The following is a 15,361-nucleotide window of genomic DNA, read 5'->3' on the forward strand; positions in this document are numbered from 1 at the left end:
AAACGGCAAAAGTGCGAGGTGTAGAAAAAAAGACGTAAAAAATTCAAGATTTTGACTGAATTATAAAATTATTAGTGATACGTAATCCTTATTTTGTTAAGCAAAATTTTCTTTGTTTAATATATTAAATACTTCAAACGTTGTGTATTATAATTTTTGGCAAAGTGTGGAAACTAAACATAATCCATGAAAATGTGGCAGTTGGTTTGCTTGGCTGTCACTGTCATTGTCAAACTTTACCACTGAGTTGGTTATTTCATTGCGGCGTTTCTTGTTGCCGAAATCAATCTTAAAATACATTGAATATTTATTAATCTTTACAATGGGTTGAGTATTAAAATAAAACAATACGTTTATTTTCATTTACTAGCCATAAAATGCATACTTTAACGTAAGTTTTCATCATTTCAGCGGTGAACAGTGCCACGTCTTTCGTGTTATCATCAATTTTGACCCTCCTCATATTTTCGGGGATGCAGATGTACAAACCGATCTTGATAAGGTCTCCAGCGACTATTATATTCGGCGGCTACCTCGGTTCATTGATGTTTATGTTCTTCGTTACTGTATCCTTTTCTAAATGAATGCCTGAACTATGTTGACTATTTGTCTAATAAGATTGTTGTTGGTACTATTTATTTGTCTAATAAGATTTTGAAATAAGAAAGTACAATGACGATTCCGGATTACCATTTAAACATAAATAGATGTTTAAAGAAGTGCGACTTTTGAGAGCACATGTGTGTTGATGTGATCCCTATACCTTTGCTTTGATTAATGTAACATACATAACTTTGTTTACATTTAGATCTTTATGAATTTCTAGAAGACTTAGAACTTATGTACTTACAAGTTTATGAATTTGTTTCCTTAACATAATTTTACAGGCCATTGGTAACTTAGAAGCAACATTGTTTGGGAAAAACTTCCAACTGAAGTTGCCGGAAGTAGTAATTTCTATGGCTATTTCATTGATTGCTGCTGGTATGGTGCACAGAATCTGCTTCACTACATGGTAATGTTTGTTTCATTATTTAGACAAAACAATATATAGGTTGCATTTAAGTAAAACAAAATTAAAGCTGTAAAAGAAACTACAGCATCATATGTACTTATGAAACGATCAGTAATTACATACTTCAGTAAAAAGGTGAAAACTTAAAATTGTTGCCAAGTAAAAAAAGTATGATATAAAAACATTACTTGCATGAGCTGAAGTGATTACCTGTCCAATAAAAAGCACAGACTGACCCTGATCTGTGATAAAAATAACTAACCAATTGGTGAATTCAATGTCAAATACAGTGATTAGTAATTAATTAGTGTTTCAATTTAGATTTAGATATAGGTCATCAGACTGCATATCTCTGAAGAAGCAGGCAGTTGTATACCAACATTATACAAAGTTTTCTTGTCAAACTAAACTGACATAAATATCTTTTTTCTGTGTATATCAGATACTAGCTTCTTTCGCGCAGTTTCACCAGCTATGCTCGGTTGTAGGCTACGATCTATTGATCGTAGCGTGATTGATAGCTTATAACCTTCCTCAATAAATGCAATATCTAACAAAAAAAGAATTTTTTGAATCGGTCCAGTAGTTCCGGAGATTAGCATGTTCAAAGAAACAAACTCCACTTTATGTATTACTATAGATTGAGTATAACATAATATTACAGCTTTTAACCTCATGTCTGTTGGTGTATGAGACACAGTATAAAACACAACTTGTGTCTCTCATAGATCTGCGTTCCAACATATAATGGATTAATCCGTAAGGTGGTTAGTTGGGCCAACATAGGGTAACCAAGAAGTTCCAAAATAATCTTATAGTACTTTAACCGACTAAGAATAATTTTGCTAGGTAGTCAATGACTACCTAGCAAAATTATTCGACTACTAGTCATACTTGTAACCAAAGACTGTCTAATTAGAAAAATATAAAATACTTAATTTGTATTTTTTTTCAGTTTGATATTCTCTCTAATCACAATCTACTACATGAACAAGTTGTCACAAAAGACGTACGCGGCATCAGCCCCAGTTGCAGTGCCCACCAAGAGTCGACGCCACAAATGAATTGTTAATTATAAGTGATTTTTTATATACTCCTAATTAAAATCATTTCATAAAAACATTATTTTTGTTGTTTTTTTATCATCCTGGAAGGTTTCTGTTAGTCTAGGTGTTAAACTACCGGTAAATTGAAGTGTTTCCTACACTAATTGTGACTGTTAATTTTCACCTTTATTGCAATGCTATAAGCTTGAAAATCTATTAGAGAAATAATAAAAAGAAACATCTTTTCTATTCATCACTTGATGAGCACATAAACATTAGTCCTCTTTGCATCTTGACAGGGAGCAGAAGAATTTTAAATAATAATTACTTGCAATTAGAAAAAAAAGTTTATTGAAAAAATCAGAGACAAATGTAGACATTTTTATCGGATGGTATAAACATACTTTCCTCTTAACTTTGTTTTCATAAAATTAACTTAAGAGTTAGTAGTTTATACTAATTAGAAAAATAATTTATCTATTCAATATACTTAATCAAATAAATAAATCTAGTAATAATCGTTAAACAAGTATTTCAATAATACACAAGGCCTTTATTTCTTATTCAATAATTGCTTCACGTTTCGTTTTATAAATACAATCTACTGTTAATTTGTTCCGTTCGCCTTTTGAACAAATATCACAATATATTATAAATGGAAGAATGTTAAAAACATTTTATAAATCAACATCTATTCTATTTACCTACCTACTTTAAATAGATAAGTCTATGACACAATTAAAATAAAATTATAAATGTTAAACAATCCTCAGATCCCCATGAATCAATCATATAAGTATTTGTTACAAGTATCTATGTTAATGTTAATGTTAATAAGTAATACTTCAATGTTAGTTTAACATAAAATGTATAGATATCAACAAAAACAAATCTACCTACTAAGTTTTAATTATTGCACTAAGGCATTTCTTACAAAATAAGTTTTGATTTACGTAAATTATATGAAAATATTATATGATTTGCACTAAAAAATACTTGATATAATATGCATGTTAATGCGACTATAATTAAGGAAAAATATTTTTAGACTAAGAAATAAATAATGAACAACCTCATGGAATTAAATTTGGATGGATTCTTTAGGTACAACACTTTGAGTCTTGTAAGGATTTTAAAATCTTTGAGCTATCTACCTATATGTCACAGTCAATGCCTTAGTCACTCCTCATTATTATACACACTTATGACTCATGTAACATGTGTCATGAGGATTGTGAGATAGATTACCCATAGTGTGAACAAGCAATAAGCATTATGTTTATGAGAATGATAGATAGCTTTGACGAAAAAAAATCTTACATATTATCATTTCAACTAGTCTTTCCTAATTTTTTAATGAATAAGAAGCACTCAATATCACAATCATTTTGATGTTTGATCAGTTTTTCTATTTTTGAGGTAAGTATAATATAAAACGGAGCTTCTTTCTGTTTGGCACCAACTTTAGTATTTGTATGAAAGTGAGAAGTACCTGTACAGTTTTACACAATTAATGGCAGTGCAATATTGTTTCACTCTATAGTATTTGACTCTACAAATAATATGATTTTATATGTATAAATTAGGTACTGGAATTACAACTAAAATTTAAATAACAGTACAAGTAGCACATTTGTTAAATTGACTTATCGTGACGTGATTATCATCTTGATTCCCTGAGATTGGAAATAGCAGATAAGATATTAAACATACAAAATTTCAGAAATATGAATCCGAATAAACCAAATTATAATATCTATCACAGACTTTTCAAATACATAAGGCACTAAGTTTGTATGTGATTAGATCTTCAGAGAAGTGAAAGTTGATGAGCATGTAGATTATTAAACTTGATTCATACACAACTCTCCACTAATTTTAATAGATAAGTGTCACTAGTGATTACTCAATACCTCACTGGAAAAACAATTATTTCAATTATAATTCTTGTTCAGCATAAATCATATTATATAGCAACCTAAACAATGCTCAAAGAAAATTTCTTTAAACAATGATTATAACATAAACATTGAATACAATGAGGCATGCCATATATTTATCTTTGCAATCATGCAATTGATAACTTTACAGATATTTTTTCAGCAATTACACAACAACAATTATTTGTTTCTAATATGCATGCTGTTATTTCTAGTGTAAGGATTCTGTAAAATTCTTGGTGTAGTTTCCATGACTCTTAGAAGCAGTTCATCCAGATAGTTTTCGAGATCTTTATTTTTCTTCTTCTCATGTTCAACATCTTTTTGCAAGTTATAAACCATGACCATTAGGTCTTCTCGAGACTTGCCATCAAAATCTTTAACAATGGATTTGGGAATGTTATTGAATGCTGGGTTTATGGAGTCTTCCTCGGCAATATTCTCTTCTCCGACAATAATGCGCTCTTCCAACAATTTCTTCTGTTTGTTGCTACTACCAAATTTCTTGAAGAACTTTGGACTAGGCCTCTCTTTTAAAGAACTTGGACTATCAAGTTTCTTGTTCCTTTCTAGACTTGAAGACTTTTCTCTATCAATAGCTAATTGACTGTTTGATTTTCTCTTGGAGTATAGTTTCTGTGACCACTCATCATTATTGTCAATGACCTGTGCTGGTAGCTGTGGAGGTGTGAATGTGTCCAGGCTCAGGCGCACAGGCTTCTGTGGAGCTTGCTTGTCTGGTGCTGCCAAGTTACTACTGGTGGATCTTCTCAAGAATTCACCTCCTCCTAGATTTTCCAATGAAGCATTCACTGGTGATGGTGTGTATTTATGTCCCCGAGGTAAAGTTTGGACATTAAGTGAGCTTCCAGAGCTTTTATGGGACAAATCATCAAAAGCAAATTCATCATCATCTTCACTGATGACCCCAGGGTCTGCTTCCCCTGGCACGCGTTTGGGAGTGGAATGCTCAGGAGTAGAAAACGTAGAACTCTTTAGGTTCCCAATACTACCACTTAAGGATGATGAGTCACTTTTCTTATCTTTCTTATTCAAATTCATTTTGGAACCAAGATTCTTAGCAAACTTCTTGATGCTTTTACGTTTTTCAATGCTACCAATACTCATGAGACTGCCACCTACATTCTGCGCGATGCTAGACAAAGAAGACCTATGTTTATCTTTCTTGCTCAAATCAGTTAAGCTTCCTTCTTTGACAGTAAAAGCTATTTTCACTTCCAACTCGCCCCTAGGTTTATCATTTTCCTTTCCAGATTTTCCCTGCAAGGTATACCAACGGCTTCTTGGCCGCTCGTAAACATCGAGGTCTTTTAACGGAATCGATACTTGACCTAGTAAATGGTCTTTTAATAGATCTTCGTCGTACACCTTTAAAACAATCTCAGCCGTATTTCCCTGCGTAGGTATGCGTAATTCGCATTCTTCTACCCATTCGACATTCTGGGTTGCTTTGTGTTTGACGGAAGTTTGGAATTTATCTTTACCGAGAGCGATCGTAACAAAACAGTTATTTGCACCATTTTTACCTTTGATCAAAAGTCCACGAGCTCTTTGAATAGTAACTTGAACATGCGTTGGATCCCACATCTTGGTATAAAGATTTAGATCACTACACTCCTAGCAAAGGTTTAAAAACTTTAAAATTATCATCGAAAACAACGCAACGATGAGCTGTCGACCGTCACTTCAGCTAGCTCATTTACTTTTTAATTTCCGCGACGTTTCGTTTACCTTCTGAACGTCGACACAGGTAAAGGTATATTTTTTTACAGCCTAAGTTGTCTAATTGGATTTCAATAATTTAATTATAAAGAAATTATCGCATATTTATACGAACAACGAAATATTTCATTTTGAATTTTATTTTGCTTATTCTCTAGGAGTCTGGTGAGTAATATAATTTTAATTTCAGTAACAAGTTGGCCGATGTACACATTAGTTTCCTCGTTACAATCTAGATGTCGCTGTTGTCGCGACTTGCACTATAGTCTTGCGTTTGGAGCGTTCGTTGCAAATAATTAAAATATATTGTGGACGGAAAGAAAGAAGAAATAAAATGGGGCCTCGTTAGTTTTAGGATACACCTCCGTTTAGTTTGATCTTAAGTACTCAGGTGCTTACGAATTCATTTAATCATTATTTACCTATAAATTAAAATACTAATAAGTGGGTAGATAAGTCCCTTAAAACATAAAAATGCACTAGTAGTACAAAATTAATGTCGAATAGACTATCTATATTTATAGATGTAGGTCGTTATTTATTAGTGTGTAAATACTTAAAAGAAATAGGTACTTAGGTAATCACAATGTTAAGAATGCATTTTTAATTTAGCAACTAATTGAATCCGGTCCGGTACTTACCTACCTAATGACACACTAATTATGATAAAGGCGATATAATAATTACGTAAGCAGGTTGTGTCCAACCAATTCATCACCATAAGTCATTAATCTAGAATCTAGTCTAGATATTTAGCAAAAATAAATAAGTTCCCGGAATCGGATGTAGGGCGGATGTACACATTTACCTACTTTATTAGATAAAACTGCATAGATAATTAAAATAAATCGTTGAAACTGTAAATGCCTAGGTATAATAGAGATATAGGAAGAAGGCTCAAGGTTCGAGCCAGGAAAGCAACTTCCTATTTTAGTCCATTCACCAACAATGCATTTGTTTTGTACGAGAACATTGATTTCTTTGGGGCAAAAAACGAAGCGGAACTGTTTACCTAAATAAATAAATAAACAGCTTTAATACTTAGGTAATTATAGGTAGGTGTGCTAGATAATTAGATAAAAAAATATAAGATAAGTGCACCTATCTGTACCTACAGATAAAAATGTGGTAGATAGTGCACCTGCACACTAAACAAGGAGTTGTGCATGATAAATTAATACCTATATGATGTACAGAACCGTATAATCCTTAAGGCAAACTAGACACATGTCTAGGGTACCAGGTATAACCTGGTTTGTGTTTGAAAACGATAGAGCATCCCATCTAAAACAATCGAATATCCTCAGTGACTTTTGAGCTTTACTCGATTACTTTTGAGCGTTACTCGAAAACTAATAGGTATGTATTAGTAGTCGTTTTTTGTAAACTTTTCTCAAGCCCCTAAAATAGCATGAGCGAAGATGCATGGAAAATGTGTAATAAAGGGACTTTATCTCAATAGGTAGATGTTAGGGTTGGTAATAGCTTAACCGACACACACATGGGTATTTTTTATTTACATATGGTAGGAAATATTCTTACATTTTCAGACATATCTAGATTTCAGATATTGTATGATGTATTATATTATAGGTGTCTATATAATATAGCTGCTAATAGCTGGCTAATTGTGGCCTCCATTCAATAAAAGTACACCTATAAATATCCTAACCACTTTTGTCCTACCAAGTATTCGAATAATGAGACAGTCTCACTTCGAATTCCATTTCAAAATATATTTGACTATTCTAAAGCTAAGAGCGGGAGCCATTTGCCGCAAATAAAAGGCACCCACCTAATTATAAGTCGCGCCACAGACCGCAGGCTACAAGTCGAACTGAAAATTAAATCAAGCTTTAAACTGCTAACAAGGGAGGTTACTGTTATGGTGTATTATTTCGGATCTGGATACGGATAAAAATATAGGAATAATTCTTTCATGTGTCTCGGAAGAGGTACTTTCCAAGGTCTTGAGTTGGATTCCCTGGGTTGGGTGATGAAGAAATATTGAGGTTTTCAGTTATTCGAATATCTAATGAGATTACCCTCTATTACATGGGGTTCATAACATAACTGATGAATAATGTATTCTTGTCATAGCCTTCGAGGATACAAACTGGTGACGGTGATATTATCTCTTTAAAATACCAAGTATAATAATATGAAGAAAAAAACAAAATAATAAAAATATCTACTCCTAGTCATCATTAACAAGTCTAATTGAGATTCCATATTCGAAAATAACAGAAATTTTCACAACGGATTCAGTTACGGTTATGGAATTCTAAAACAACATCCCTAGCCGTGAACTGGTAAAGTTATACCTCCTCCAATCAACAGCGTTCACGTAAATATTAGAAAACAATTTGCCGTTACAAAGTTATGGATCCATTTCATAGTTTGCAGAAATCAATTTATTACTTCGACTCCTGAAGTTCGGTTCAAATTGCGGTTTGTAGCAAAAACGGGCACAAATTATCAACAACTAAACCCAAAGGTTTTATAGTGTTTATTTATTGATGTTGTGTTTTGGAAAATTAAAGGAAATAGAATCCATACCATAGAACTGAGTAAAACTGTCACAGTTTTAATATGATCCACACTACCCATTATATTAACGAGTTTTGCTTTCTGGCCGCAGCATTAACTGCGTGGTCAAGTCTTTATTACTCTCTACTTCTCCTAGCTTCTTATCTACAGACACAAAAGATCATACATTTCTTCTATAAAAAGAAAAGAAATAAAGTACACTTTTGTATTTATAATAAGTGCTTGCCAAAGACTGGCATGGTAGACTAGGCATAAAATACTAGGTACTGCTAGGTCTTTGGGTTAATCCTGCGATTCGAAAAAAGTAGATACCGGCAGGTAAGTATTGAGTAGTAATTGTAAATCCTGATAATCACTGTTAATACGACGAAAAAAAAACACTTTTCATATTCTTTTATTTTCTGTGTGATGTTAATCCTTTTTTGTTAGGTGCCTGTTGAAGGAAACTACCTGCTATATTTATCCAGTCAACTTTGCTAATGTAGTTAGCTGTGAAAACCGCTTAGCTACCTATTTATTTCCTTCAATAAGGTCTATATTTTGATTGCGTAATACCTTACCAATCTACAAGGATATATGACATGAGAAAACAATTTATCATCATACATCACTGACCGAATTATTCGCTTCTACTTGATCCTAATAAATTGTCCGTACTTAGGTACTATTTTCTGTTACTGGACTCCATTAATTTTAGCAACCAATATATTATTTACCTAGTCTGTTTAGGATGTCTCCTGTTCAAGTTCCTGCAAAGTTCACATTTAGTAAGTTAATTAACCTTTGTACACCTTTGTACTTATATGGGATCCGGAGCTGCGGGATATTTAGGGGGTTTACCGGGGCTCCGGCTTAAAGGAGGAATTGGGTCGATTTTAGACAGTAAGAGTCTAACACTCTCCCCTTCTCGCCTCACCCAAGGCGGGAGAAGTCATTGGATGATTTACCCCTCAAAAAGTACTTATATGAGGATGCATTTATGTCATACTCTTCGCTATCTTTTAAATATTTACCTCAGAGGTCTCATTTTCGACCAAAACGTGACCGACCCACTGGCTTTCATTCATTCAGGCTCCATTAACAAAGGAATTGATAGAAAACCAAATCTGAGTGCTGCTATAGATGGTTCATTTTAATAACTTCTGTCTTCAACCAAAAGGGTAGCTCTTAGCAGCTAAGTTTGAGTATTAATTCTTAAGAATACGACACTAAATCAACTCAAAACTTTCAGTCGGAAATGGAAAAGATTTAACTAAAACTGGAGACGTAATTAAGATAAGAAAACTTAAAACTTGGAGAGTATTAAAAGGCAGAATTAGATCGATCGTCGACCCTCTCTCCAACTAATAGGTATTCAAATATAATTTGTGGAAATAACTCTTTCTTCTCGCACTTAGAAAGAGAAACTTGTTTCCCAAAAAAGCAAGTACCTATTACTGTCGTAATCAGAGTCATTGATTATTTATCCCAGCCCTTAGCAATTGTTTTCGATACAAAATCGTTACTAAGGAATTGTTTAGTGTATTAGTTTAATACGAAAATTTAGGTTACAGAAAAATAGAGAATACACTCATTTAAATCGGTTACGTGCTAAAAATCAACGATCGTCAGAATTAGAATATTGCATTATATCCCACTATATATTTTATTATATTTTTAAATGAGTCAGGATTTACTGCATTATAATGAAAGGCATGTTAGCTGGGTAACCCTAAAAAGGGGTTACCAGAACAAGTTTGTAACAAAAAATATCCTTATTCATGTAACACAAACCATTTTGATTGATTGTTCAAAATACGTTCTTCAAACTAATTAACAAACTTAACCACACACATTATATTCTCTACAGTTATTCTATAACAATGTGACAACAATATGATATCAAGATTCCATTTAACTGTTTGAGACTTAATTATCTAAGCAAGTTAGTTAATTATTATTTGGCTAATGATTACTAACTGTCAGACATAACTTCAAGATCTCTGTGGAGTCCTTGGCTGTAGTCTGTTGGATTGACTAATTCAATTAGATTCGTACATTAGCCTCGACCTCGTGTACATTGTCTTATTGTCTACATTTGTTCTGTCATTAATGCAATATTCATCTTGGAGGACAATTTAATTGTAATCTAGAGATGAAGTAGATAGAACTTCGCTTGATAGGATACCTTGACTTGTTGATTGCATCGTTGCGCGTTTGTTTATTGTGAGACAACTGGAGACCATAAGGTCTCCATGTTGGGTGGAAAAGGAGTTTAACATGGTCCAGGTACTAATTTCTAAATTGGGAATACCTATTCCTTTTCTATTTTCCATAAGAACGATATCCTAACAATAACAAACAATAACAAGCAATTAGCGAAATCGGTCCAGTCATTCCACAGATTTGCGCTTAGCAACGCGTTTTACATTTATATTTAGATACATTACCGTTAAAATTAATTTAAAGTTAAAGCAAACCAATTGAATGACACACAATGAATACTTATTTGCAAGTACTTAATAATAAGTATTTATTAAATTCGTCAAACAAACCAACTTGGACAGTAATGACGAGAATTGTCAAATTAATTTAAATTAAGACCAACCCTGTGTTTGCTTGGAGTCCGAAACAGTGGAAGATCATTTGTAAAGAGGGGGTCAGGGTTAATTTTGTACATAGCGATGTCGACAATACAAAGTGGGCTATTAACGTCCTGCAGGGTAATTGAATCATCCGTCAGTTGCCATGTCGTGGAGAGTTACAGCATTATGGACACGTTTCTCGGAATAATTAAGACATGTAAGCATTTCATATGTATGGTGACGAATTTGCATTAAACAAGTTAAAATAAGTGCTAGTTGGACCATAAAACGGGACTTGTTTTAGTCACTTTTGCACGTTTATGAAAAAGTTCAGAGGTATTCATGCTAATCGATTAGAATTAAAATACGAAAACTTTTGTTTTTTTTTTCCATTTCCATAAATTCACTTCGGCATATGGTCTGTTAAAAAATCCGCTTAAATACATAAGATACCTGTAACAACAATGGAGTCTGTTCTTACATTTATCACTTATTCCTCGCTCACGTCTTATACATACATCAAATATATCACATGAGTCTGTGAGCAACATCTGCAACTGTCGTATTGTGCTCATGACTTGATAATGAGCGGCGTATCTTGTTAATCAGATCTGTCCGTGACGTCATCTCGAAACGTGGGTGTCCAGAACACAAGGATGGTTGAATTGGTGAAGTGTTAGCGTTTATTACATTAAGAATTTGCTTATAATGGCTAAGAAGTATAATGGTGTACATAAATACTTATTACTTAGTCGTTACCATAAACAAAGGTTAACGTTTGTATTTTTTGTTCTTATTTTTTAGCTCTTTTTTTTAGCTATAACACGTTTTATATAGAAGCGGGCACGTGGTTGTAAGAATTCAGTACAAACTTGCGTATACAGAGTGTAGTTAATAAATAAAAGGTGTATTGCAAGAAAAACCACAGTAGCAATGAGATCGTTGTGCTAGCAAACAGCGCATTTTGTTAGGGGCACGGAGTCACGGCACGCCTGAATATTTTAGAGCACCAACGCTGAGATTTAACTCGAGCTGTGTATTACTTGCAGTGTAACTGTTGGCAATGGCGCCATGTTGTATGTTTTTACAACAAAAACACCGCAAGTTTGCTGTATGGTTGGGCAAATGTGAAATAATGATGTTGTTTGTTATGGTCGTTCCATGTTTGTGTGTTGACGTTTCTCTGGCTTACATGTTAATGTATGTTTTTTCATTTTCCTTCTAACCTTACGACCATATTAACAATAAATACTGGTGCTTTAGATAAACGTACCTATATATCAGGAATCCAAACCTAAAGTTCTGTATCCAGAAGTTCAGTATCTACATTTGAGCACACTCTTCGAACTGTCGCAGTCAACGAGCCAGACATCAGAGGTTGATCAAAGAAGGAATTTAATATCAAAGATTTTGTTTATCTTTTGTCATCTTTAGGCAGATGCTTCATCGTAGAAATGAGAACGCAATGCTCTGATGGTTGAAACACAACAAAAGAACGTCTCACAAAAATACAAGCGAGATATTTCATGATAAGTGGAAGGTGAGAAAGTACACTGAAAAAGTTATTGTTCAAAATAATACCTACTCCTTAGTATTTCATCCCAGCTGCTGGCTAGGGACCTGCAGTAAATATGCACATTAACATGATAAAATGGAAATAATTTAAATAAAAAATACGAAAACATTTTTTGGTTTAAGCAGCTAATTTACGGAGAGAAATTATTTTAGGTAGCTAATGTACCTAACTAGAGACGTTTTTTCATTTACATATTATTTCAGTAACGAAAAGGCACGTGAGAGAGTAACAGACAGAGCTAAAATGTAGATATAATTATAATTGTATCTTTGGTATTTTTTTGAGAAGGGAATGTCATCCAATTACTTCTCCTGCCTTGGGCGCGGCGAGACTGTCAATGAAATGAGTAGATTAGACCAAAGATAAAACCTGTGTGTTGTGCTGCGGACAACGTAACATGTTACCGGGGCTCCGGCTCAAAGCAGGAGAAGGAACGGGGTGGTTTTTAGTTAGTAAGAGTCTAGCACTCCCTCCGGCCTCACTCAAGGTTGGAGAAGTTATTGGATGATTTCCCCCCCTCAAAAAGGGTTTTATTTAACATAGACGCGCTTCCAGTAGTTACCACATTGACAGTACACAGAATCGAAGGTTTCTTGTGTGCTAGAATAGAAGCTGCAATAACATCTATGTATAATATAGAGTTGTATAGTGTACACTGTACACCCATTTCCATTCAAATTACATTATGTAAGTACAACATCTCTATGTATATCTCTAATAGTTTCAACAATAAAAGGCATCCCAAAACAATAAGGTTTCTTACTTCTCACGAATTGCTCATAAAAGTATCACCCTTGTTATACGTAATGGTTAAGTACGCACTTACACTGAAAACAATAAGTGGATATTACGAGAGTATGAAATAACGATGGGTCGCAACACTACCTACATTACACCTATATGTTTATGTCCTAGAAATGTTGTAAGTTACAACTCTTTAAATATATAAACAGCTTACCTAAGTTTTTCCCAAATGGAAGAATGGCGAGGCAATGAAGCAAGAATATGATGGTTCATAACACGAGCAGACATTAAATATACCTTTTTATATCTGTCATAAAGTGATATTAGATATTTGTTACCTGTTATTTTATGTAACGACACGATTTTTAATTGTTATATTTATGGTTGCTAGTTAATTGTTATGGTGGACTGGAAAGCTATATTGTTATTCGATATATAGAATATGGGTATTGTTATTGTAGCAACATAATAGTTAATATTATGTTATGGGTTAGCTTCATCTTCATTTAAGCCTTGCAATGAAACCAATGTAAACTTTCATTACGAGTTCAAGCAATAAGTATTGAACGGACATTCATTCAATATTACCAATAATAGCCTCTACTTTTTTTTTAATCTGATTAAAATTTGAGTAGAAATAAAGTAACTGACCACCCAGAAGTTGTTTGGACTATGTGAGTTCAGTAGGCTGTGCGACGTCTCATGATGAGGAATCCCTCTGTCTCGAAACTAGTAGAGCTTTTCTCTATTAACAATACGTGAGTATACCGTGGTTTTTAATTAATTTATTGTGAGTTTTTGTCCTATTTCCTTTTAATAGCTTACAATATTTATTACCTAGGTAATACTGTAAGCTTTTAAACTGCTCACCCTCACTTGTCTGTATCGTTTATTGAATCTTGATATGTATTCAATACTACAGATATAGAAGTCAATACACAAAAAAGCAGTGGTTATGTACGTTGGTGTTTAAACTCCATGGTTGGCTGGGAGCCATCTACGGCTGCCATTGTCCAGTGAACCAAGAGAAAGCTGCCTGCAAAAGCCTATTCACGTAAAATGGTGCCAAATAACACTGATGTATATTCGTATGTGCTACGTGACACTCTATATTATTAAAATATACACATATTTTTTTATTATTTATGAAGCTATGTATCTTTAAACATTCAAGCGCATTTTCTGAAAAAATACCTAGGAGCATTGCTATATCGGATGGCAATGTTCATCCTCAGACTGAGGAACGAGGTTACGCATTACGCCGACTAGGCGTTCGCATATATTTTTAAAGTTTTTAAAAGTAGATGATCTCGTGATTGTTTGTTTTTGAACTGTTAGCAACCAGGTTCTATGTAGGGGTTTACTCATATTCTAGGTACCTATCTTCCTTCCTAGGAAAGTAAACAGTAACTTGATGAGCTCCAAGCGATTACAAAACTTAACAAATACAATAAAATCGTCAAATCTATTCGAAAGTTTGTAAATTAATTCGTAAATGTTCGAGATCTCTTCCAATTTGAGGTAATTACATTATTTCTGAGCAAAATATGAAACGTCGATGGTGAATTTAATTTAACTTGAGCGTTTAACATTTCGCGAGGCATGAAGGTTTAATTAAACGAACCAAAAGTTTATTAGGACGAGGTCAGAGTTTTAAATGTAAAAGAAATATTATTATTAAGTAGTTTTGGATTGCACAGATGTTATTTTATAAACTACGTAGGGAATTTTCAGTTTTAAAACTATATTTGTTAAGTTGTAAATTATCTTTAAAAGTGTTATTAACGAGTAATAAATATCACACAACTTTCAATCTGGGTAACTTGTTGATTTAGCACATAAGTATAACAAAATAAAAACAAGCCGTCCGATTTTATTTTCCACTTCATTCACATAAAATTATGCAGAGGCGGAGCAATTTATTCAATCTGTTTCAATGTGGCAACTCCGAAATTATAAGCATTGTGTACACAGGCGATATATTATACGCGAGTAAAGGCTTACAGTCTAAAGATTGGAGGAGACGGGCGGAGGCAGCAGGCGAAGTACTTTGATTGATGAGTTCGTAGCTTATCAGAATAATAATTACACTAGCTTGCTGCTACCTAATCTAAAAATCTTATTCTTGTTCATTTGCGGTCGTTCAAATAACCCAGGGTTGATTGATCGGGTCTTGTATCGAT

At 33.5% G+C, this 15,361-nt stretch overlaps 2 protein-coding genes across 2 annotated transcripts; one reads left to right on the forward strand and one right to left on the reverse strand.

Moving 5' to 3' along the window:
* Positions 1-158: 158 nt before the first annotated feature.
* On the forward strand, positions 159-2,140 carry LOC118274257 (protein KRTCAP2 homolog). Its single transcript, XM_035591703.2, has 4 exons — positions 159-326; positions 412-566; positions 888-1,015; positions 1,971-2,140. The coding sequence occupies exons 1-4, from the start codon at positions 323-325 to the stop codon at positions 2,077-2,079; spliced, it is 396 nt and encodes a 131-aa protein (XP_035447596.1). The 5' UTR covers positions 159-322; the 3' UTR covers positions 2,080-2,140.
* Positions 2,141-2,394: 254 nt separating this feature from the next.
* On the reverse strand, positions 2,395-5,836 carry LOC118274232 (rab11 family-interacting protein 2). The gene has a single exon (XM_035591665.2). It carries the CDS (start codon positions 5,607-5,609, stop codon positions 4,182-4,184), a length of 1,428 nt encoding a protein of 475 aa, XP_035447558.1. The 5' UTR covers positions 5,610-5,836; the 3' UTR covers positions 2,395-4,181.
* Between the last annotated feature and the right edge of the window lie 9,525 nt (positions 5,837-15,361).

Source organism: Spodoptera frugiperda, chromosome 15 (genome assembly GCF_023101765.2).
Source record: "Spodoptera frugiperda isolate SF20-4 chromosome 15, AGI-APGP_CSIRO_Sfru_2.0, whole genome shotgun sequence".
NCBI lineage: Eukaryota > Metazoa > Arthropoda > Insecta > Lepidoptera > Noctuidae > Spodoptera > Spodoptera frugiperda.

What these genes read in the sequence shown, in the direction of transcription:
- LOC118274232 (XM_035591665.2), bottom strand. Translation starts at nt 5,609, where the DNA reads ATGTGGGATCCAACGCATGTTCAAGTTACTATTCAAAGAGCTCGTGGA.
- LOC118274257 (XM_035591703.2), top strand. An exon ending in TGTTTATGTTCTTCGTTACT is followed by an intron (nt 567 to 887) that starts GTATCCTTTTCT and finishes ATAATTTTACAG; the next exon opens with GCCATTGGTAACTTAGAAGC. An exon ending in AGAATCTGCTTCACTACATG is followed by an intron (nt 1,016 to 1,970) that starts GTAATGTTTGTT and finishes ATTTTTTTTCAG; the next exon opens with TTTGATATTCTCTCTAATCA.